This window comes from Euprymna scolopes, chromosome 6, assembly GCF_053919585.1.
Source record: "Euprymna scolopes isolate OS-2025 chromosome 6, ASM5391958v1, whole genome shotgun sequence".
Classification (NCBI taxonomy): Eukaryota; Metazoa; Mollusca; class Cephalopoda; order Sepiida; family Sepiolidae; genus Euprymna; species Euprymna scolopes.
This window is the reverse complement of record NC_136487.1, coordinates 46,552,856-46,578,763: the sequence shown is the minus strand read 5'-3', so window position 1 is coordinate 46,578,763 and position 25,908 is coordinate 46,552,856. Positions and strand designations below refer to the sequence as shown.

General features: G+C 32.8%; 1 protein-coding gene across 2 annotated transcripts in view; it reads left to right on the top strand.

The window, feature by feature from the left end:
- Positions 1-13,509: 13,509 nt before the first annotated feature.
- Positions 13,510-25,908, top strand: part of LOC145277636 (H(+)/Cl(-) exchange transporter 3-like) — an 86,187-nt gene continuing 73,788 nt past the window's right edge. Inside the window, exon 1 of one of the 2 annotated variants that reach the window (XM_080129215.1) lies at positions 13,510-13,784. In XM_080129215.1, coding sequence (XP_079985341.1) covers positions 13,712-13,784 — 73 coding nt within the window. In that variant the 5' untranslated portion in view covers positions 13,510-13,711. The remainder of the gene's footprint in view (positions 13,785-25,908) is intronic. The other variant, XM_080129216.1, reaches the window with a different exon arrangement.

The following is a 25,908-nucleotide window of genomic DNA, read 5'->3' as shown; positions in this document are numbered from 1 at the left end:
TGTGATTCCTAACTTTTTTTTTTTGTTTTGTTTTTTTATGAGTAAAGTTCTTTATTTTAAATCCAAATATAGAAACAGATAAAGGAAAACTCAGATGGACACAAATATTTAAATGGAAGACTTTCATTTTTTATGAAGAAAAAGCAAAGTAAATTTTCAAATTCACAGATGAACATAGAAAACCATTTTTAGGGAGATGCATGTATTCTTACATTGAAAGACAAATTGATATTCTCCCTCCGTTAATTGTAAATTATTTTTGATTTGTCAACAAACAATTGCAATCTTTTAGACTTTTATTCAATTTGTGTAAACATTAATTTTTCCTGAAAGTGGATGAAATGATAAATGTTCGCTTTGGAAATAAAACTAAGGGACAAACATTTAACAACATTAGATAAATATTCAATTGGATTGGGGGATGAGGTACGTTTTCCAAATAGGGAGTGATAAATAATAATGTTCATCAGATATCGGATAAGTATATATTAAAAAAAAATGACAAATCCTTGATAATTGGTTGTTTAGCAAATGTAAAATGATGTTTAATTGTACAAAATAGACAACAGATTAATTCTATTTTGTCTAAAGTTCTCAACAGAATTGATGGTTCTTGTCCAAAATTCTTCCTATATTAAAATAAAAATGAAGAAAAATCTGTATGATGTACATATTTATCATGAAACGAAAATATCATATTAAAAAAAAGTCATATAATCAAGTAGTTTTATTTTTATAAAGAAACTCCTTAAATCTTATGAGTATGAATTATTGTTGAGTTAGCTCCCTTTGCTTTTTTGAAATTATATTTCAAAAATGGCAGGTGAGAGACTCGCTCCTCAGATATTCATAAAATTTGATTGTCTTATTTTGACATAAAACTACTTGATCAATTTACATGAGTTCTGGAATATGTTATTTTCGTTTTGTCATCATACAATTTTTATTTTATTTTTTTTTAATATAGGAGGAATTCTATACAAGAACCGAATTGATGCTGTAATCTGATGTCATAGCTGATCAATCTTAGATGATTAGGAGAATGTACAATTTGATAGGTGAAATGGTCATTTGTTAAATCAGGCTAAATTTTCTTAGCCTGAGCTAAGATTTTTCTCCATAACATTATGACCATTGAGATCAAATATCTATTTAAGTTATGAATTTGAGGCTGAATTATATTGATTTTTAATGAAAACGAGCCCAGAATTTATATATATTTTTTAATCATTTTATTTTGTCAAAATCAGGCAGAAATGTATAAAATCTTTTGGAAAGTATTCAGCATCATTTCTTCATTGTTTGAAATGTGTTTCACAGTCGGTCTGAACAGGCCCACCGTAAGAGTCGTTGTTGATCTGATGAATCATTTCGACACATCTTCTCAGCTTCAGTCACTTTTTATTTTCCAGAATATTTGAAGAGAGTAAGAACTTAAAGCATAAAACTGACTGAATTTGTCATTTAAAGGGGTGATATGCCATAAAACAAAACCTTTCCTCGCCTAATCTCCTCTTTTGTTACTTCTCAAGTTAAGCTAGTCTACTGTTCTCAAAATAAATCCTTATCATTTAATCTGCATAGAAAATAGGAAGGTGAAAGAATAGAATGATCAAAAAGATTCTTTGAAAGAAGTTGTATTTTAATGAAGAAAATAATTATTTATTTAACACTCTTACACATTTGCATCTCATTAATGAATGTTGTTTTTAACATCTAAATTAGAAATATGTAATAAACCTTGTTTGATTTTTACTTTGGGAAACCACCTGAAGATAAAAGTGGGTTGGGGAATCCTGAGTAGAAAGAATTATACATATTTTGATTGTTTTTAAGCAAGATATTTTATTTTGTTCATTTTTTATGGTTTTTATGGTCAATAGCCATTCTTTTTCTCTTTTGTGTCTGTAGCTCCTTCTGATATTTCTGTATTTTATAAAGTTTTTCAATTGTGCTTCTGTTTTCAAGCAAACTTTACAATTCTTACATCGGAATATCTCTTTCTCTCCCCCTCTCTCTCTCTCTCTTTCTCTCTCTCTTTCTCTCCCTCTCTCTTTCTCTCCCTCTCTCTCCCCATCTCTTTCACTCTTTCTCCCCATCTCTTTCACTCTTTCTCCCCATCTCTTTCACTCTTTCTCCCCCTCCCTTTCACTCTTTCTCCCCCTCTCTTTCACTCTTTCTCCCCCTCTCTTTCACTCTTTCTCCCCCTCTCTTTCACCCTTTCTCCCCTCCCTCTCTCGTTCACCCTTTCTCCCCCTCCCTCTCTCGTTCACCCTTTCTCCCCCTCCCTCTCTCGTTCACCCTTTCTCCCCCTCCCTCTCTCGTTCACCCTTTCTCCCCCTCCCTCTCTCGTTCACCCTTTCTCCCCCTCCCTCTCTCGTTCACCCTTTCTCCCCCTCCCTCTCTCGTTCACCCTTTCTCCAACTCTTTTTCTCTCATTCTGTAGAGTTGTTTGGATGACACTCACTCAAGACATAATATAACAAAGTGCAATGGTGTATGTGTCGACAATTCATCAAGGATTTTCTCTTTCTTTTTTTACTCCTACCTCCATAGAACTTTCCTGATAATAGATCAGGATTTGTGGCAAAATGAATGTCCAAGTCTATCCTGTCTTCATCCCTCACCTATTTCTTTAAGCTAAGAACGGTGATTAGGCTCAAGCTGAAAATTCTCTCTCATATCTTTTTGGTAGTAATATTCAGGGTGTTAGATTTATATCAATATAAATTAAATTTTATATGAACTAAAATTATTTCTAAAGGAAATAAAATGCTAATAATATATATATATATATATACACACACACACACATTATGATGTTTTTGCTGTTTTTAAAGATTAAGGCTGAGCAGTTTCTGATTGATTATATAAATAACCAATAAATAAACTTTTTAGATGAACATATGTCTGTTTCCAATGAAGAATAAAGTAGTAAAAAAATTTACGCATTTTGTGTGTGTGTGTGTGTGTGTATATATATATATATATATATAATGTGTCTCTATCCTTTTCCCTCTCCCTCTATTTCTTTTTACCCTTTCTTGTTCTAAATTTAAATTCCATTAAAAAAAAAAAAAAAATCCAAAATAGAATGTATGTATTAATTCTTCGATTTGGGAAATTATTTTTGTTAATTTCCTTTGGGTCTTTAAGATATATCATGTTTGTTTTTTTTTTGTTTTTTTTTACTGCCATACTCAAATGTGATAATTAATGCGACTACTAATTCAAATACAGATTCATGACGTTTGTTTCAGCAAACAACAAAAAAACATGGAGGACGAATCTGTTAAGGGTGATTACTTTTAAGATTGACTTTTGGTTGTTTTCAGTGAAAACAACATATTCAATCTATTTGCTTCAAATGGTGACAAAGATTGGAGTTGTTTGTTCTTGATGTTTCTTATAAGAAAAATTGGATTGTGTTATTTTATGCTTCTACTAATTTTACCATTTTTAAAGAACAAACCTTTCTGCTCGCTGTCAATTAAAAAATCTTAAATAAAAGAATTTGTAAAAAACATTAAACATTGGTCTTCATGGAGGTTTATGAAAGAAATCTTCACAATGTTTTTATTGATTTAATTTCTGGTTTTATGCAAAGCTTCTATCATCCTCCACCCACCAACCCTGATCTTATTGTGTGTGCTCGTTATTGGCCGCAAGTTGATACCAGTATAGATAATTTATCATTTAACAAATGGATTCCTTAAACATCATCATCGTCATCTGCATAATAGACATGCCTGGAACTTATTTAAATAAAAATGGATGGCATCTTATATTATGAGATAAAAAAATATCTTCAGACTTTTTCTTTTTATTTTAAAAAAATTTTTTTTATTTGCTTTTTGTTCCTATAACAAGGAATGTTTGTCTATTTGCACCTGCCTTCTTTTTTCCTTTTCTCTTTTTTAAACATCTTTTGGCATTTTATCTAACTGGAAGTATTCTTTCTTTATTTATTTATTTTATTTTTTTTTTTTTTCAAAAGTTATGGTAGGGAAAAGAGGAAACAATCCAAAATTTAATGACTTCAAACTAAACTTTTATTGTAATTTATATCAAATTGAATAAAAACGAATTAACACAACAGAAAACATTAACTACTGAAACACTTATCAAATTAATTTTAATTTTTTAAATTTTACTGTATAAACAATTATGTTTAAAAACATTTCTTTTAATTTACAAATAAAATGTAATCTTTTTAGATTCCAAAATAATTAGTTTGTGAATATTTTTTTAAATTCACAAATAAAAACAAAATAGTATTCTTTTTAGAATATTATGGAATGGCAAGAATGTATTTTTTTTTTTTATAACTTCAAGAAAATAAAATTATTTAGATGTAAAATGCAACAATCAAATTAGAATAATTTGAAATGTTCACAATTATTTTTTTTTGGGGGGGGGTCCAATTTTTTTTTTTTTTTTTTTTTTTTTTTTCAAAAATATAAATTTCTTTAATAAAACAAAATTCTTAATAGTTGTTAAAGTCATTTTAGAATATTTTGATGTGAAAAAATTATAAAATTTTTAATCATCTTTGTTCACTGCAATAAATTTTCTGAAAATGAAAAACAAAAAAACTTCTGGTTAACTAAAGTGCATTAGTGCCCTTTTTTTTCTCTCCTTGTGTAAGTTATAACCCTGTCTGTCCGTGTGTCTTTACTTTTGTGCGTACATGGGTGTTGGTCATCTGCCAATTTTCACCTTAATGGCAGTGTAGACATTCCTTCCATGTTCTGCTTTAAGAAGGAAGAGGAGAACTGAATTTTTTTTTAATATATGATGCTATCGGTTTTGGAAAAAAAATTCAAGGCAGAATTGATTGAATTCTGTTATTTTCAAGTTTATATGGACTTGAAGGAAAAAGCTCGAAATAAAAGAAAAATGAAACCAGACATTTTTTTGGAAAATGTTTTCTACTTAAAAATATATATATTTTTTTTTATATGCATACAGATATGCTGAAATCTTTTAGAATTGAGTCTGCAATTTATTAATTTATTTACAGAAATTGATTTATCCACATTAGTCTTTTTGTCAAAATTTTCCTTTTATTTTTTTCCTATCATTCTTTGTACTGCTTAAGTTATGCTTAAAGTTTGCAAGCTTTCTCTTCTCTAAAGGCCATCTTTAAAAATATGAAACTTGCCATTTAAAAAAAAAAAAATTTTATACTTTGCATTCAATTATATAAAAATATTTCGAGGGAGTTAACAAATATTTTCAGGGGAAATAATCATGTAACTAAAAGCGTTTCATTGCAAACTCAAATTTTTTATTTCTGAGAGGAAAACTTTTTTTTAATATATAATTACAAAATATCAATAAATACTAAACTATCACTTAAGGAAATATTGAATTCTTTTATTTCTTTCATGTACATATAATCTTTTATGCTTTTTGCGAATGGATATAATTATTAATTAATGATCAAAATTACCTCTTTCGGCATAAGTCATTTTTTAATAGATCATCCGATGGCCAAGGAACTTGAGGAAAATAAATTGCAAACAATATATACAGTTAATGCTGTAAGGAGGAAAAATTATTTTTTAATATTCTTTTCCAAATTAAAAATTTTTTTTTCTTTTTCCCCCCTTTTTTTTTCTTGTTACACCAAGGAAATGTGATAATTAAGAAATTAATGTTTTTTTTTTTTCTAAAAAGCTTTGTTGTAATTTTCAAATTGAAAAAATTTTAATTTTGAAAGTTTGAAATAAAAATGGAAGAAATATTTCTTCTGATGGAGACAATTTTTTTCATTTGAATTTCTTTAGCAGTTTGTTTTGCTTGGTTTCTTGTTTGCTTATTTTGATCTCTTTCTTCTAAAATTATATAATTATATCTACTGGAAGTTTCTTTATCTTATACATTTTAAGTACCTTTCTGAATTTTTTAGATGAGGATTAATAATTCATATTAATTAGATTATTCAGACTACTGCATGTTTCAGCCAGTGTAACCTCCAACCTTCTTTGGGTGTATCTTGTCAAACTCAAGAATCTGCACAAAATTTAAAACGGAACCTTTTGTTTAATCCACAGAGATAGCTCTTATTATGTCAGCTATGATCAGATAGAAGTCTTAAATAATTCACAATTGTATTTTTGAGTGTCACTCCCACTGCAATGACTTGTGGCACATTGGATAAAGTACTTAGTAAAATGCAGCTGTAAGATACTCTTCTGGAGTTGAATTATAGATTCAATTTTCGGGGGGGGGGCTATTCAAAAAATATCATTCTGAATTACTTAAGACTTCTACCCAGTCATTACTGACAGAATTAGAGTATGCTACCCCTATGGATTAAACAATGAACTCTATTGGAAATTCTGTGCAGATTCCAGAGTTCAGCACCTGAAGAAGACCAGAGGTTACATCAACCAAAATGTTGTGAAAATAATACTCAAGATTAGAACAGTAGTCCAAATACATTTTAAGTAATCTGATAAGTCCCAAATGAGTTATGATTTTTGGATTCAAAATGTTTCTTATGTTCTCTTTTCCACTTGTATTATTGCTTTTTTTCTAGTCAATTTATTTCTTAATACATATCTCTATTTGAAACTTTTAGTTCATGGCATAGTGGATAAACATTAAAACAGACTAGTAGAAATAGCTCTCCTTGGCATTCTGACAAGTATCATAATCAGCCAAAACATTGTGAAAAATAACACTCAAGATTAGAACAGTAGTCCGAATAAGCAATCCTCACTTCAAAAATTCAGAAATATGTATTCAAAGATATTTATAAATGTGCTGTATTTACTTCCCTCTCACCGTCTTACTTAAAAGGTGATATACTAGTGGCATGATAAGACCACAGGGGAGACAACCGAAACAGCAAAACTGAAGCTGGCTTGCAGGATACTATATATACAAATGTAGGCAAATTTAGGCATATTTTATTAGTTTGAAGATATTGGTTCTTTTTTTACCAATTGTCATAAAATTTTAACCATAGAATAGTATTATAATCTTCAAAAAGCCTGCAAATTTTCATGTTTCATCCCATAGAACCAAAGATATGAGCATCTCAATATTCAATTTGGCTACCAGTATAGATATATGTATATATAGATATACTACCATTTTTGGTAGTTTTATAAGTTCCAAATCTCAGCGACTATTGATCAGAATTTAACAAATGAAGGCTCGTTGGAAAGTTAATGACCAGAATTGTATAGTGGGCTATGTGACATTTGCTGTTAAGGTTGTACATTAAGGGGATCATCCAGAGCCTATTTTTGGCACTTTTTACTGCCATAAAATGTTTCCATCATAGTCATTCGTTTTTCTAGTTTTGCATATGAATTACAAAATATCTGATATTTCCCCAAAACCTCTGGTCTTGATGGAGGGGAGACTAAAATTTGCTGCTATGGTTTCAAATGATCTGAAATAACAGCAAGGGGAAACTTGATTCCAAATATTTCTCATGTTATATCTCCCCTCTTTAGTTTTCATACATGAAGTAAATTTCATAGTGTATAAGGATTATTTGATACTGAGGATATTCATATAAGTGACCTTGTCTATGTGTGTGTGTATTTAGAATGGTCACCAACAAACTGCTCTGCAAATTTTAGTCTACAAACTTGATATATAGGGGATTTGGACCTGTGGAACAAATTTGATTTGGTTTATAACTGGTAAAAATAGCTGTTAAGGTGTCAACATTTTAAAAATTAATACTTGGCAAGCATAAGTCAACTTAAAGTGGTTCTCTGCACATATATGGCATAATCACATTGACACATCGGTTCTCACTAGATCACTGAAGTTAAGCAACGCTGATTCCAGTCAGTATCAGATGGGTGACCAATTTGGGAATAACAGGTGCTGTATGTAGAGGAACGTCAATACCTCCTTGCACGATTTGCAAAAACCTAACGTCATCTCCCCTAACAGGATATATATCTGATTGGAGATCGCTTGTGAATTTCATACTCGCATGGAACTTCCTCCTTCATGGGAAGCCAGTTAAACCTGCATTAAAGTTAGTGCCACAGTTTCATTTTTAGTTCATTTTTATGCGGGCATAAATATATATTTTATACATTAAACTGCATTAATTTTTTTAATTTCGATATCCATCTGTCTTTAGATCATATGGTAGAACTATATACTTTGCTTTCGATTCTTGCTGATAGCATCCAAATCATTTTTTTTTTTTTTTTTTTAACTTTTGAAATTACTATATTTTGGGTACAATATAGTAAGCAATAGAAAATTGGTTTGATAATAATAAATATGAAATCTGTATAAATTAAAATATAATCAAACATATTTACAACCAGGCAATGCAAAATAAAGTATATTTATATTTGCAAGAAATCTTAATTAGTATTGATGTTTCAAACTTTTAATCTACTGCTAATCGTTGACCAAAAAAACAAAGTCTAAACATGTATTAATTCTATTTTTGTGGGATGTCTATCTACTTTTACAGGGTGACCAAAAAAAAAACAAAAGCTGAATGGAGGCCATCTAGAACATATACTGTAGAACGGAGAAAAAAAGGCCAAATACCCTAGTGTTTTGATGTGATATTTTGAATATAATAAACTAGTTATGACCAAAGTTTCATTTAATTCGGGCAAAACACTAAGAAACGGGGCCTAATTAGAGTTGGGCCCGTTTTTTTTCGTCACACTATATTATGACTGTATCTATAGAATGAGGAGGGAATATCCAATAATATAATAATAATAAAATAATGTCTAAAGAATTTGTGAAATAAGTTTTGTCTAATTCACAAGGTGTTTCTGTACAATTATCCTCTTTTTCAGTTATGTAAAAGTGAAGTAAAAAAAAAAACTGCTGTTATTTATTTAGAGAGAATGGAGTATTACTGTCACATAAACATACTATATAAATGCTCTGTTCATTCATTGAGCACTTTTTAATAAATACAGGAATTTTAGTGGATTTAACTATACTACTATAATGCAATCTATACTAATGCAATAATACTATCATTAGAGCAGTTATTTTGTAATTCCAGTATTTTGTGAATATAAACTGGACTATTTAAAGTTAGTCAACATATACTCAAATTGGATGTCATTAAAAATATTTCATCACAGCTGGTGACATTCAATTGAGAAATTGATTATTTTTCTCTTTTTTTATTTTATTTTTTTTTTTTTTTTATAAATGTAAAATTGTAACATGTTGGCTTTTTCAATTGTTTGAAGAAAACCTCGAATTAGGATATCCTTTGAAAATAGCTAAAACATGTCGGAGAGGGAGAATACTGTCCTCTAATTAACAAAGACGATCGTATGTGATGATGGTATGCAAGTCGTGTTATGAGTTTTAAAATGATGTCGATAATGTGTGAATAGGCATTAGTCAATTAGCTTGCCTGACATTTAAAGCTTCCCTTTCATGAGTTTTATCTTTTATAATTTTTAATAAAAATTATGGGGCAATCTCCTTTACCATTTAAATATGCAGTTGTTTTTGATGCTATATTCCACTTTAAAGTACTTAGATTATGATGGTCATGATTATTCTACAAAAAGCAGTTGTTTTGTTTTTTGTTTTTTTATTATTATTATTATTATTATTATTATTATTTTACATCAGTCAAAGTTCTCAGAAATCAAGAGGCCCCCAACCTGGGGCTAACACTTGAAGTCTATATGAGATACATAGATTTTCGAATATTCCATTAAAGTTCTTTATCTCTCAAACACTGAGTTAATAAAGAAATTGAGAACATAATTTTCCTTTCCCCAATTAACCATTTTCATACATTGTAGTATGTCTTTCATTTTGGTCTCTTAGTCTTACTGAATTCCAGGACAAGAATTTATCTAGTCTGGTATCATGTTATTACTTGAGGTAACATCACTTGGAGAAGGTGCACCATTCCTCATAAAAGCTAATGTGGATTAGCCATAGTGAGATCTTATTTGGGCAGCAAATACTATGTGATTTTGAATATTTGGTCAGGGTTTACTTCTATGGAAAAAGTATCCTCATGCCAGATTGTTCTGACAAACTCCTGTACAGAGAGACCTTAGATACTTGAGGACAGTGTCTAGTAAGCATTCAAGTTGTCTGTGTGTGTTCGTTCATCTAAGTCAGATCAATGTAAATTATGATATAACATTTTGGCACTTATGCATTACTGTCATGGGAGAACTTTTTTAGTTTTCAGTTTGAAGCACGCACATCTGGGAGACTCGAAACTCAACAAATGTCAACAACAATCCAATAACACAAAATAAAACATTAATTATCTAGGCATTTATTGAATTAAAATAAAATTAAGAAAATAGAAATTTTCTTAAATTTTATTTTTACACAAAATAAATGAAAGTTGTCGTCCAAGTAAATAAGGACCTTTGGTATGAAGTGGTACTTGTGGGAGGGGAATCGAAAAAGAGAGAGGAAGTCTGAGAAAAAAAAGTTGGTGCTTTTATAGTATTAGGCACAATTGAAAATTGCAGTTCTATAAGTGAAAATTGAATTCCAAATAAATTAACAGGAAAGCTCTGTGATATGTTTACATATCAGGCAAAAATAGGTATCGACGAGGTGCCTTCAATAAGTTTCCAGACTTTTTTTGTACAGGCATTTAAAATCGTCATTGAAAATTCAGTATGTTATTGCTATACATCTTATAAGATGACTAATTTTTAGGATTTCAGGTTCAAATGAACAGCTTCAGCAGGAATTAGAGTACACCCTACTAAAGCCTTATTGTCACAACTGGTGAATTTCAAAAATGCAATCTGGATGTGAGGACACTTTAGAAGAACGATATACAGTAAAATTCTGTTTAAACCTGGAAAAAATGTCACAGAAACGTATGAAATGCTTCAGACTGCTTTTGGGCCATCTTGCATGAATCAAGCATCAGTTTTTTAGTGGCATAAGAGATTCAAGGAAGGCAGGGAGTCTTTAAGGGCTGATGAGAGGTGTGGGAGGAGTAAGGAAGTTAGAACACCAGGGTTGATTGGCCAAATAAAGAATTTCATGGAGAAGGACAGTTGTGTCTACAGAGACAATAAATGCATAATTTGATGTCAGTGTTGGAATTGTACACACAATTATTCACGAGGAACTGAAGATGTAGAAAATTTCCAGAAGTTGTTAGAACAGTACAAGTGGATTGCAGTCAGAAGAGATTACTTCAAAGGGGACTAGTGTTTCATATGTGTACTATCAATAAAAGTGGCCATATGATAAAAGTCTGGAAACTTATTTAAAGCACTTCGTAAAGCAAAAATTAGGAAAAATTATTGAGTAGAAATTTAATTAAAGATAGAAATTATTTCTATCATATTTTGACGCTCTACCATTGATTAAAGCAGAAATTCTGTAAATCAGGAAGAGATAATTCTGTCATTTAATCACGACAGATAAGCAAAATACAAAAACTGATTTTTATTTGTAATTACACTTCTACTCAGTAAGTTCTGGTGAGAATACTTATTTTTGCGTGATATGTAAGTATATAATAGTTTTTACTTGGAATGCGAATTTTCACTTATGCCCATTAATATTTATTTTAGGAAAGTGTGTTTGCAGGGCAGATTGTTGATGATGACTGGCCTTACAACTAAAAAAAGGTAATGCCAAAGAAGAGATGACAATCGCAACAAAAAGGGCGAGATCATATTTTTATTTACCAATATGGTAAGAACATGAGAAATTTTAGTATATTTTTGGTAACAGTAATGAAACGAGGAAGGACGAGAATGCTGAACATTGATAGGCACTGAAATTGAAGCCAGGCATCAACGAGCACTGGAACAGGGAGTCAGACGTCGATGAGTACTGGAACTGTAGTGGAAGATGTTAGAAGCAGCAAGTATTGCATGGAGTAAGCTGGTGAGACAGTGGAGTAGAAGCTGGAGCAGAGGTTGCATTGGAATTAGATCTGAAGAAAAAGGTTTCATAATATCTGGGAAAGGTCCATGAGGCGAGATGCAGTCTGCAGCAACAGAAGAGACAGTATTACGCCAGGAGCAAAGGCCCTTTGAATAAGCTCAGAGTAGAAATGGGTACTCCTTTTATAGTTTATTGGTGACTGTTGCTGCTGGTACAATTGTAATTTACAAAGGAAATAAATAAAAATCTGGATCTACATTTTTTATTTTTAACAGATTTTTTTTTTTTTTTTAAATTACATTTTCACCCCAAACACGGCACGATGCCACTTTGATGTAGGGGGCTACTACCAAGGACATAAGTTACAGGGGTACTATGTGGGGAGTTGAGATGCCTTTTCCGCCTTCGCTTTTTTTTTTTTTTTTTCTCAACACACACCTCCAAACACCCAGACAACGGGCACCCAGGCTAGTCTATAATATAAATCTCACCTGTCTGTTTAAATGTATGTATGTGTTGCAAAAACTTTCAACAGAGGCGACGGATTTTCACAAGATCAGTATCATTTTGAAGCTCGACCCTTTGGATGACAAATATCGAGAAATTGGCTAAAAATATTAATTCCTTCACCCTAAACTGGCAATTTTCTACAAGTAGGGGTCGCTTTTTTCGCCGATATTTTTGAAAATCATCCCCCTCTTTTCGATTGAGTAACCTTAATTAAAACCTTCACCTCTTCCGGTTTGGCGATGGATGCAACAGGAAAGAGACCGGGCACCCAGGCTAGTATATTCTAATAAACACCATCTTTATATCAAAACAGACTTAATTATGTTTTTGTTTTTTTGTTTATTAAAAATTTGTTTAATCAAAGAAATGGTCACTCGATTGGCTTTACATAAATGTTTGCATTTAAAAAAAAAAAAAAAAAAAAAAAAATACAATTTTTATATTTTATTAGAAGTTAGCTAATGATAAAATTATTTTAAACGATTCATGGGAATTTCTTAATGCCCCTGACGTGAAACTCTTTTGATTTGAAAAAAGAAATGTTAGTTTGTACCAATGCTTTTAAGAATTAGTTCATTGAAATGATTTTATAAATTACCAAACAGATAAAGTGTCTGATAAATTTCTCTGGCTTCGGTCTTCTGGCTGATATAGTATTTTGCTGTTACATGTATGGCTTACCTGCATGTATCTGGTCGATCCAATGTTTCACTATCTCACCAAGAACGCGGATGTCGCCATTTGTGTTCAGTGGGGTACTATGGCTTTATCTTCAGCAACAAACTCAATCATGTTCTACAAAGCCAAAAAGACAAACAATTTCTTTACTAATGAAATGAATTACACTTCATCTTTTCTGTCCTTGGTCAGTAAAGGAGAAATCTTTCTAGAATGTAATTTTATTTTTGTTCCAATCCAATGTGCTTCGTTTTTGAAGAGACATTAAAAGCTGACCTTGTGTCTAACTTTACACTTATGGAACGGCAAGTAACTAGGAAATAATCGACCATTTCAAAGTGCCTAATTCTAATCCGTAACATTCACTTTCTTGGAATGTCGATGGCAAAGGAAATATAGATTTAGAAAATTTTGTGAAATTGAAGAAAAAAAAAATAACAATAATGATATTGAATCACATTGATGTGTGTATTTGTCTCTCTTTCTATGACTTTCATAAAAGAATATAAACAAAAAAAAATTATAAAAATAATTTCCAATTGTCAGAAACAAAGGGAGAAAGCGAGAGGGCGAGGCCCACCTGTTTGCTTTAGTGAGAATAGAGAATGACAACTCAAGGTGAACAGGATAACACGAATATCTGTGGAGGCCGAGAAAAATGACGGATAAAGAAGAAACAGAAACTCCGCCGCATTCTTTTATGGATTTTGGACTTTCCAAAAAAAGTTATGGTTTGTAGAATTTTTGTTTTATTCCTTGTTAAAACTGTTTTGCGTCGTTTTTTTTTGTTGTTTTTTTTTTCATTGATGGATTTTGTTCAAACTAATATTCATTTTTCACCAGTATTTTCACTATTTATCTAGATATATTGCTAAAATTTATCTGTCTATTATATAAAAGGAACTTTGTGTGAGTTCATTCCTTATAGACTCCTAAACGACTGGGCTGATTTTTTTTTTTTTTTTTTTTTTTTTTTTTTTCATACAAATGTGCCTGGCAGTGTTCTTAGGTTTTATATCAGAATGTCTTTGATAAGTATCAATAATTGAAAGAAATCAAATGCGATTTTGACTAAAGTTAACGCTCCATGCATCCTAACATCATAAGTGCATTTGAGAAGTTTTATTACCGCATAAGCAGAAAGGCCCGGCATATAAATTCAACAATAGGTTCTTTGATATGACAGGAGCACGTTTGGAATGAGCGTTTTTGTTTAGAGCACAATTAAACCATTGTACTTGATTTTTGCATCTTAAATTTTATTTCAAGCAATTTTATAAAATCAATAGTAGGTTTTCTACTGTGCAATGTAACCTACAATATATTATGGACTGTCACTGCGGGAAGGCATGTGAATCTTTCTTCCAGTGCAGCACAATGGGTGACCAACTAAAACAAGGAACTACTTGATTTGATTAAAAAATTTCACCGATTTTGATGGCAATAAAATATGGGAGGGTGAGACATTTGTTGATCCTCATTCAATTCTGGGCAACGTCGGGTCTCTCTCATATAAAATCATAGAATTATGTCAGTAAATAAATTAGAGATAAATTAACATTTCTATTGATCTCAAGAATTAAAAAAAAACGCTCGACTTTTCATTATAGAATGAAGGATTTTTTTCCAGATTGATTTCACATGGCGGCTAAAGTCTGAGGTGGTTGTCTGACTTGCTATACATTTCTTCACTACTTGAAAGTGATTTCATCAAGAATGACAAAGGAAATTTTACTTCACAACTGTTCACAATCGTTATTTATTTCGATATTACAGAAGTACTCATAAAATTATAGATGTACATCACTAATTTCTTTAATTTCTGTATAAACTAATATTGGCGAAAAAAGCGACCCCACCATGTTGAGAGTGAAAGAATTAATGTTTTTGGTCAATTTCTCGATATTTGTCATCCAAAGGGTCGAGCTTCAAAACGATACCGATCTCGTGTAAATCTGTTGCCTCTGTTGAAAGTTTAGGCAGACATACAAACATACATACATTTAAACAGACAAGTGAGATTTTTATGAAAAATGACAAAGAAAATTTTTGCTTCGCTAGTGTTCACACTCACTATTGATCTAGATATATTAGAAAAATATTCTATAAAACCAAAGAATCATGTCAATAAATTAATTATTCAGATACAAATTATCATTCCTGAAGATGTAAAAACAAAACAACCACTGTTGACTTTTTTATTAAAGAGTGGATGATTTCTTTCCAAGTTCATTTCCGGGAGACAAATCTGAAGAAGTTGTGTGGCTTGCTATTTGTTTTCTTGCTTCCCCTCACCACTTGAAATAGTTTCGGGTGCTAATGCACTTATTGATCCATGCTATTTTTTAAATTGTATTTCCAATTTTAATCTAAGTTTTTTTTTTTTATTCACTTGTAAGGTTAAAGTGCATAATAGGTACAAAACACCCTCCCCATATTAAGAATGGCTTTTTAAATAATAACGTTATTATTTCAGCACGGATCAATAAGTGCATGAGTACCTTGTTTCGTATGGAAGCTAAAAAAGGCATGTGTTTTACTCACTAACTTTTGCTTGATGGGATGGAAGTACATGATTCCCAAAAAAGGATGAAACACATGTGTATGTAGATGATTAAATAAAAATATCATAATAGTGAGTATGGCACCCATTAACACAGGAGGGCAAGGCTGGCAATTGAATGCATAATGCAAAGTTCCCTCCGTTTGCGGTGTTGAACATTGTTATGACAGCCTACTAAGACATGATCGGTTGTTGAATTTTCTCCTTTCTTCATGGCTGTTCGGTTAGCCATATGGTAAAGACTCAAGAGTTAAAGGTGATTTTGGTCTGGGATTCAAATCATGCAACTGGCAGATTGCTCCACACTGATGATTCTTAAAAAGAGTGAAATACCTGTGCATACACATTAGAATTAAATAAAAATATTTATATTATATAACTATAATATTTTTTTAAATAAATATGAACACTTAATTTTATACCTAGACATAGTAGTGTTTACGCAATTATCAGTGTAGGAAATAATTATTACTGGTCGGGAGATTCAAACCCAGTTAGAAAGTCACTTTTGACTTCATAATATAACATTCTACCTCAAGGCCATAGGCAATTAACACAAGAATTGAAGAAAATGCCAAGTTGATGTATATATACGCATTTGTCTTTATTATAGCATGGAGGATTTTTGTGTCTCATAAATGTAGTAAGTTCATACAAGGTGTCTGAAAAGTAATGGGACTTGTGTCAATGAATTTGATTGCAGTTTCGAAAATGAAACTTTATGGTCTTCCTCTTTAAAGTTATCACCCTCGATTCTAACACTTTTCATCCATCTTTTCATTATTTTTCTGGAATGTTCATCAGCTTTGTAGTTATGACCTTAATGTCATTGAAAAGTGAATATTTTATATCCTTGCTTTTACGTTTTTCAACGACAAATGTGACCATTCATTTGACTACTTGCTCCGATCCCTGATATAAGCCAGTTGAGATTTTGATCTCGGCAATCAGTATGGCAGAAAGTGGGTCATTTCAGTGGCCTTTTATCTGACAGACTGAGGCATTCGTTCCAGGTAGTGTTAGGAGGTCTACCTCCCTCAGGTCTTTGCCTCCTGTCTTTCTGGTGAAGTAGGTTTATTGCTTACTGCCTGAGGTGCCCCGACGCCAATTTTAAAAAGCCATTTAGTAGCCCATGCTTGACTCTTCTCACTTTCTGACCTTGTGTCACATTTTCCTGTGATGAGAAGGAAGTAAATACTACCGGCTTACCTATATATGTATTCTGCGCACATGGGATCACCATTTTGTGTGCTGCGCTATCATTGATAACACATGGGTCTCGCAAGAAATAAAATTGGACGGTAGTATAGGCATGTAAAATATGCAGCTATTTGAAATTCCAGTTTTTATAATTTAAATTGGATAATAGTGCATCGTCCACTGAAAACTAGTTTTACTTTATTCAGAATTACACTTTGAAATAGAATCAATTATATTTTATCGATTTCAAAAATTATTTGTTGCAGTTGCATTCACAACCCGAATCTTAACTCTAACCTGTCGTTTAAGATTTTGTTATTTTTATTTTATTAAACTACTTTGTTATTCATAAATTTTTTAGATATGGATTGGTGATTTGTATTAGTTAAATTATTCAGACTACTATCCTCATATTAAGTGGTATTTTCACAACGTTTCAGCTGATGTAATCACTGACCTTCTTCGGGTGTATCTTTTTGAACTTTGGAATCTTTGGCTCAAACTTAGAAATTTGCACAGAATTTCAAACGGAACTGTTCATTTAATTCACAGATCATTTAAGCCTTCTACCTGAATGGAACAAGAGCACGTTACCACTGTGGGTTAAATAAAGGATTCCATTTGAAATTCCGCTAGATTCCCGAGCTTGACAGATAGATGATTCTCGAGTTTGACAATACTCATCTGAAGAAGGTCAAAAGTTACATCGATTGAAACATTGTGAGAATAACACTAAAGATGAGAACAGTAGTCAGAATGATCCAAATAATTATGTGTTATTTTTCATTTGTGACTTGTGTTTTGTGTGTTTCTAAGTTTAAGTAACAAAAATATTAAACGACTTCAATTAATTACGTGACATTCATAATAGCACAAATGGATCGACTTGAGGAATGCTTAGTGTATATAGACAGTTGAATTTCCCTACATAGACATTTAATTTATTCACAGATAAACATTTTAGGTAAACATAAAAAGTGTTACGAAATTTATGAGAAGGTACACGATATGATCAACATTGCTACACTACATTGATCTAATAAAAACCAGTATCCCAATGTGAAGGTGCATCAGTGTTCCCAACCAACATTTCATATTCATGAGATTTGGGAATCTAAAGTCTCCCCCCCCCCCCCTGCAGAATAACGCCAACCTAGAAACAGATTTTCTCTCCAAGGGAGATAATTCTGATTTTATGTATTAAAAAAAAAAAAAAACTTACATTTTTTAGAAAAGATTTAGAGAGTAAACAAATTCTTTCTGTTTACACACAAAAAAAAGTTGTTGACAAGAAATGTAAATAGTCTCCAATATCTTTTAGAAACTGAAAAATCGTTTGTAACATAATAAGGTTAGAATCCAAGTGAAATTGACCATAACAGCAAAATAATATTGTATTATTATATTAATACTAGCAAGCCACCCAGCGTTGTCCGGTCATAGAATATGCTTAAATATAATATTTTAATTCATGATAATTACATATTTATTATTATAGAGGCAATTCTCCATCGATTATTATATTGAACCCATAAATAGTATTGAGATCAAAACTAAAAATGTATTTATATGACTTGGTTGCCATCAGCTAAAATCGAAACTCAAAACTCTTCACCCTCATTTCTTACACATATGAGCGTGGCTCAGAGGCTCTGTGTGTGTGCGTGTGAAATTGTCTGTGTGTGTACATTTCTCTAGTAAACTACTCTGTCAATTTTCAGTCTATAGACTCGAGATTTGAGATTTGGGAAAATCATTTTCATCGATTTTCGGCCAGATATTTGGCAGTGTAGGGGTCAAAGTTCAAAGATTTCACCTTTGAAAACTCTAGAAAACTCCTCCGCCAATTTTGGGTCTAAACACTTGAAATTTTAGATGTAGGTTACTTGGACATGGATGAAACTTTTTAATTTGATTTGAGGCCAAAACAATAAATGGTACGCGGTCAAAATTGGAATCAAAGTTAAAAAAAAAAAATTTGACCTCTGCGGTCTCTACCAAATTACTCAGCCAATTTTTGGTCTAAACATTCGAAATTTTACATAAAGTGTATTCAGACATAGGGCAAACTTTTTAATCGGTTTTGGCCGAAAATTAGGCTGCGAAGGGGTCAAAGTTCAAAAGATTTGACCTTTGCGGTCTCTAGCAAACTATTTCAGCCAATTTTGGGTCTAAACATTTGAAATTTTACATAAAGAGTATTTAGACATGCAGCAAACTTTTTAATCAGCTTTTGGGCGTAAATTTGGCTGCCAAGAGGTCAGTTGAAAGAGTTGACTCTACCAAACTCCTCTACTAATTTTGAGTCTAAACACTTGAAATTTTAGATGTAGGTTACCTGGACATGAGTCAAACTTTGCATATATATATATATATATATATATATGCACATAAAGTTATGAACAGTACATAGGGTTTAAGCAAAGCCAGGCTGAACTGCTAGTGTGTGTGTGTTTGTGTGTGTGTATATATATATATATATATATATATATATAATTATTTTTTTACTATAATAATTAAATACCTACAGACACTAGTGTTTCATCCTTTCCAGAATCTTCAGTGCAGGGTGTTATGATTAACACCAGTCGAACAATTCGAACTCGGCAACACGAGACATCTCTGGCTTGATTCCCTTGGCCTAATGTTCACAAGAAACATGAGTTGGAACAATTACATTGAAGGCATTGCCAGGGCCGCTGAAAGAAAGGTGGGCTCTCTCTACCGTGCTAGACAACTACTAACACCCGAAAGTATCCTGTACCTCTATAAGGCCACCATTCGCCCATGTATGGAGTATTGTTGTCACATCTGGGCTTGTGCATCTGCTACTAGTCTCTCGCTCCTCGACAAGGTTCAAAAGAGAGTCACAAACCTGATAGGCCCTGAACTGGCATCTAAGCTTCAGCCTCTGTCCCATCGACGAAATGTTGCATCCCTCTGCCTTTTCTACAAGTATTTTAGTGGTGAATGCTCTGACGAACTGCAATCACTTGTGCCCCCACGACGTGAGCACCCTCGACAAACCCGACAGGCTGCTAAATCCCACCCCCACACTGTAGAGATCCCTAGATGTAAAAGATCTTTTTACTCCAATAGTTTCTTCTCCAGAACCGCTAGACTCTGGAATTCCATTCCAGGTCCCTGCTTCCCCAACAGTACTGACGTGCAGAAGTTCAAGTGTAACGTGAACCGACATCTTGCTGCCCAAATCCCAACATAGTACCCCAGTAGTTGTTGCCCCTGATAGTAGCCCCCTACACCAAAGTGGCAATTTGCCTTGTTTGGGGTGAAAATGTAATAAAAAAATTTAAAAAAAAAAAAACGTATCCATTCGGCTACCATTAACCGCGTGAAATAACGTTGAATTTAAACATTTTAATTTTAAATATTCTTTATGTCAGTCAGACAGTGATCAAATCGTTATACGATGATCTATGCATAAGAGCTAAATTGACCGACTTTAATTCAACTGAAAGTGCTCAACGATAAGAAATGAATTTCTTAAAGGGGCTGTCCTAATTAGTTTTTTACTATAATAATTAAATACCTACAGACACTAGTGTTTCTTCCTTTCGGGAATCTTTAGTGCAGGGTGTCACGATTAACACCAGTCGAACAATTCGAACTCGGCAACACAAGACATCTCTGGTTCGATTAGCAAAGACCGTATCGATTCGTCTACCATTAACCACGTGAAATAACGTTGAATTTAAACATTTTAATTTTAAATGTTGTTTACGTCAGTCAGACAGTGATCAAATCGTTATACGATATATATATATATATATATATATATATATTTGAAAATCTTTCGAGGGGTACAGAATTTAATGATAGCTACATATAGACCAATATACATAATGATTATTTAAAAAATAAAAAATGAAAATAAAGGCCAGCTAACCCGGTTTCGATCCTCGATCAACAGAGCCAAATCGAGGACAATACGATTAAAAAAAAATAAATGAATAAAGTCATGAATATGGCAAGGGAAAGGAGAAAAAAAAATATCAAAAATAACCAGGGGAAACAAAATTACATAGACCAAATTAAGTCCGAGAAGATTTTCTTTTTGCTTATCCCTGAGTGACCTCTGGGCCTTGATAAGTGGTGACCCCCATGTAAAAAACAACAACTACAGTCTTTTGCATATTTTTCAAACAGTTGAGATCATTGTATCGCCTTCTGACCAATTCTCTGTCATCAACTTCTGATATAGATCTACAATTGGCCTTAGACCAGTCAGGTTTGGATACTTTGGATCTGCCATCACCTGAATTTGCAAGACCTGCCTGTATCCATTTCGGACATACAGATCATCTATTATACCTCAACAGGTACAGATCACTCTCTTGTTCCAATAAATCTTCATCAGTCACAATCTGGCACACCCAAGACCCAAAGTCACAGTAAAACTGATTTCAGTTAGATTTTTTGTCAAATATGAGGCATAAGGTCACTGCTTGGACATGTTGCTATATATCTTGCTAAAAGTCAAAGGTGCAGAAGCCTATTTGAATATTCAGCATTCCAGACGCTCAATTTGTCGCATATTAATCTTGTTGAATCATAATTCAGTCAAGATTTACTCATCTTCTGATCTGTATGGACCACTTCACAAAGCAACCTGAAGTTATTTTCCTAAACAGCATTTCAGCTGAATTTGTAATGCAAACCCTGATATCGAGCTGAATTTATCTTACAGTTTTCACAACTATTAGCACCAACTATAGTGGACAGTTTGAATCCAATCTCTACCAGAAACTTTCCAAGATTTTAGGGATTAACTGTATCCATACAACTAGCTATCATCCAGGTTCTAACGGGATAGAATAATGGGATACAGCACTTACATTGCCTAATGACAGTTACATTGCATGCTTATCCAGACAGACATGCACATGTGTTTCATCCTTTTTTGGGAATCATGTACTTGCATCCCATCAAGCAAAAGTTAGTGAGAAAAACACATGCCTTTTTCTAGTTTCCATACAAAAGTATTTCAAGTGGTGAGGGGAAGCAAGAAAACAAATAGCAAGCCACACAACTACTTCAGATTTGTCTCCCGGAAATGAACTTGGAAAGAAATCATCCACTCTTTAATAAAAAGTCAACAGTGGTTGTTTTGTTTTTACATCTTCAGGAATGATAATTTGTATCTGAATAATTAATTTATTGACATGATTCTTTGGTTTTATAGAATATTTTTGTAATATATCTAGATCAATAGTGAGTGTGAACACTGGCGAAGTAAAAATTTTCTTTGTCATTTTTCATAAAAATCTCACTTGTCTGTTTAAATGTATGTATGCATATTTGTATGTCTGCCTAAAACTTTCAACAGAGACAACGGATTTACACGAGATTGGTATCGTTTTGAAGCTCGACCATTCGGACAACAAATATCAAGAAATTGACTAAAAACATTAATTCATTCACCCTCAACTGGGCACTTTTCTACATCGAGGGGTCGCTTTTTACGCCGATATTATTGAAAGTCCTCCCTCTTTTCGATTGACTAGCATTAATTACATCACGTTTTTTTTGGGGGGGGGGGTTTCACATTCTTTTCCTCCTTCGCAGTATGGCTTTGAACCTGCCTGCCTACTATCACTTTTTTTTTTTTTTTGCTCAACACACCGTTCCAAACACCCGGACGCTGGGCACCCAGGCTAGTTTTTCATAAAGAGTATACACTAGTTATGAATCATGTACTTCCATCACATCATACAAAAGTTAATAAGTAAAACACTTGCCTTTTTCTAGCTCGCAGATGAAACTAGTTTAAGTGGTAAACGGATGCAAGAAAATAAATAAATCAAATAACCATCACAGACCTACCTCGCCATCTTAAATGAATTCAGAAAGAAACCCTCTATAGTAAAAAAAATCAATAGTAAGTGTTTCTTTTTTTTTCTTTACGTCACCAGAAATGATTATTTATATATGAAAAAATTGAATTAGTGATGAACATCTATAAGTATTTTAGTAATAATATCTAAATAAATAATATCTAAATAAATATCGATTGTGAACAGTTGTGGAGTAACATTTTCTTATGCAGCAAGTATGTATCAATCATCCATCTTGGCTGTTGTTGGATACTATTTTCTCTATTAGCTGCTGAACCATTTAACGACAACTGATTTTTGGAATATGATATCTTTGTTGCATCATAAAGGTTTTTTTCTTATTTTGTTTTTTTATATATAATTAGGTTGAATTCTAAATAAGAACCCTTTTGTTTGTTTGTTTTTTTTTGTTTTTGTTTTCATTTTAAATTTTAAGGTGATTCTGCAGAAGTTTCAAAAAATGTGACCAATTTGCTGAGTTCATAATTGCAGAGTGTTTCCTTCAAGGCTGGAATTTTATTCTTCACATTTTGACCTTTGAACTTCCAAGTATCAATATATAGATCAGTGCGAATATATTTTAATATGCTCCCATGTATGAATTTTTGGCAAGCAGACCCCAAATCTTTAGTACCGAAAAATATATTGTCATGGCCCTAAGTTTTCCTATAAAAAGATGCTATGAAAACCCACACTCACTCCACCTTATACTAGTCTTTATCACGTGCTTGTACATACTGACAGATCCAGACATTGGTGAGAAAAAAAGGAATAATATCAGTTGATAGTGTGAAATGGACTTTTTAAATATGGTAACGGTTGAGCCCTATGTACACTTTACATAAATCAACTTTTTGCAAAATTGCATAAACCTCGAAAAGACACACATGTCACCACCATATAGAGTTGTTGGCCAGTAAATTAACCCCCGAAAAGCTGTGTAAGATTCTCTATATATAATAAGCTTTTTGAGTTTTTGGACTTTAATGTTCCTTCATATGAAAGATATCAACATTGAATAATTCCTGCTCTTACTAAAAAGAAATCTTTTCAATGAAAGCCAAAACAGGGTGCATTATACAAGTAAAATTGCCCCCCAAATCGTTCATTTGTTCACTTTTTTCAATAACCACGCCTTGGATATTTTTGAAATTTTGGCCAAATATTAGTCATGATGAAAGTAAATGTTTTACTCGTAGAAGGGGACCGTGCATGCTCGGCTTGTTTCCACCAGAGTTGTCTTTCTTCCAGAACCTTATGGGACAATTCCTGTTTCAAAATTTCAAGAGGTTTTGTTACAGATTTCGAAAGAATTTGATGCTTGATTTGTTCAAATCTGCAAATTTTCAGAAATTACAAATGAGCAAAAGTGAACACGGTCAAGAAAACACACATTAGGTTACAATCCTAAGGTTTAACTACTTTAGTTTAACTCGGACTTCAGCATCAATTTATTATTGAAATAAATTTTAAGAGCTTGATGGATGAGAGTTCTAATGAAATTAATTTTTTCTTTTTAAATTTTTGGGGGAACATAAGAAAAACACCTTAAATAAAGATAGTTATGGCTGATTTTTCTATACACAGGTTTAGCAAAACTTGGAGACTAAAGCATCAACAAATGGGAGAGAATCGTCACCTTCACCCCACCCCCCATCCACCAGGTAATTGCAATAACGAATGTAAATTCTCAGTGAGTTCTAATGCAAAAGCAAGTTCTGTAACACCTTCAGATGGTCCCACTCCCCATGTAGAACATTTCCAGTAGATATTTGTCGAGCTACAACAACTGCTAACAGCTTCCCTTATCTATCTGTGCCTAAATGTAAATTCCATGATCAAAGTTTCTTTCTTAGAACTACCTGTATATGGAACACAATACTGCAGATCTGCTTCCCAGGTGACTATAACATGGTCCTTGTCAAGTCTAACATGAACAAGTTTCTGTTGAGCTGTCCTCTTAAATAAACAAATACTACCCAAGTTACTGATAATTACAGTGTTCTCTCACTAGCTAAGTGACACTCATTATATGACGAGATCCCTGGCGACACCAGATGATCTTGCTTTTCAAATAGAGGATGGGAGAGGATGAGGCATGGGGGGGACATACTGACACTTGGTCAAGGAAAAACAGATGTTTATGAGAGAAGAAATAGGAATATTTCGATGGGAAATAAATAAATAAATAAATAAATATGATAATGAGGTTCTCGAGTTGGCAGAAAAAGCAATACAGGGTCACCAGCCGAAAATGTTTGACGAGTCACTCATGGAGATAAATAGTTGTTGCTTATCACATCAGGGCCGGGGTGGGGTTTTTAAGAGAAAGACAAACGAGAATTTGTTCCGATATCATGGCTGTTAAAAAAAGAGGTTGTTTTTAAAACCCTGTTGAGTGACATGGTCGACCTGGAGGTGACTAATAGCTCCTAATTACATGATAAGTAACACCTCAGTGCAATGAGGGTTAAAAATGGGGATAGATAAAGCCGAAAGGAGGAGTAGAAATCAGGGAGACAGAGAGAGGAAAGGAAAGAAAGAAAGAATAACTCCAAAAAGGTGAACGGAGGAACGACTGATTTGATAAAAACAAGACACTTAGCTAATTGGCGTCTTTTTTTGCTGATCCCTTCCCGTGGACTGACGGTAGATGAAGAACGGAGAACTTGGTAAAAGAAACAAAACTGCCAGCCCCCTAAGTTGCATGACTAGGCCAGTGTGTAACTATTATATTGTAAAGTCAAAGACAATAATCAATTCTGTGTTAAGAAAAACCAATTAAGTTTTGACTTTCTTTTCTTTGATTGGAACGCCTTTGTGAATGCAATATATTTCTCCGATAGCCCAGGTGACGGTTGAAAGCTGATTTGAAAGCAGAACCGGAGAGAGACCGACGACGACCCGAAGACGAATTCGACCACTAGACGAAACCACGGGTAACGCCACATGTATCGGCTACAGGTGCATTTCAATCACGAGCCTATGCACCTGAGCTGAGCTGCACTGGAGGGGTTACAATTAACCCTTATCCTCGAGTGGCCTTAGGGCTTTGATAAGCAGTGTCTCCCCCTTAGTAATGTCATCATTACAGATGTGGTTGATGACTGTAATTTTCAAGACCCAGTAGCATTTTAGTTTCGATAACAGTAAATCTTCACTCTGCCTTGCCTGTTGTTGGTAAGCACTCGGAGCTGTACAAAAGGATGGATCTTATAAGTCTGGTAGATTGTCGGC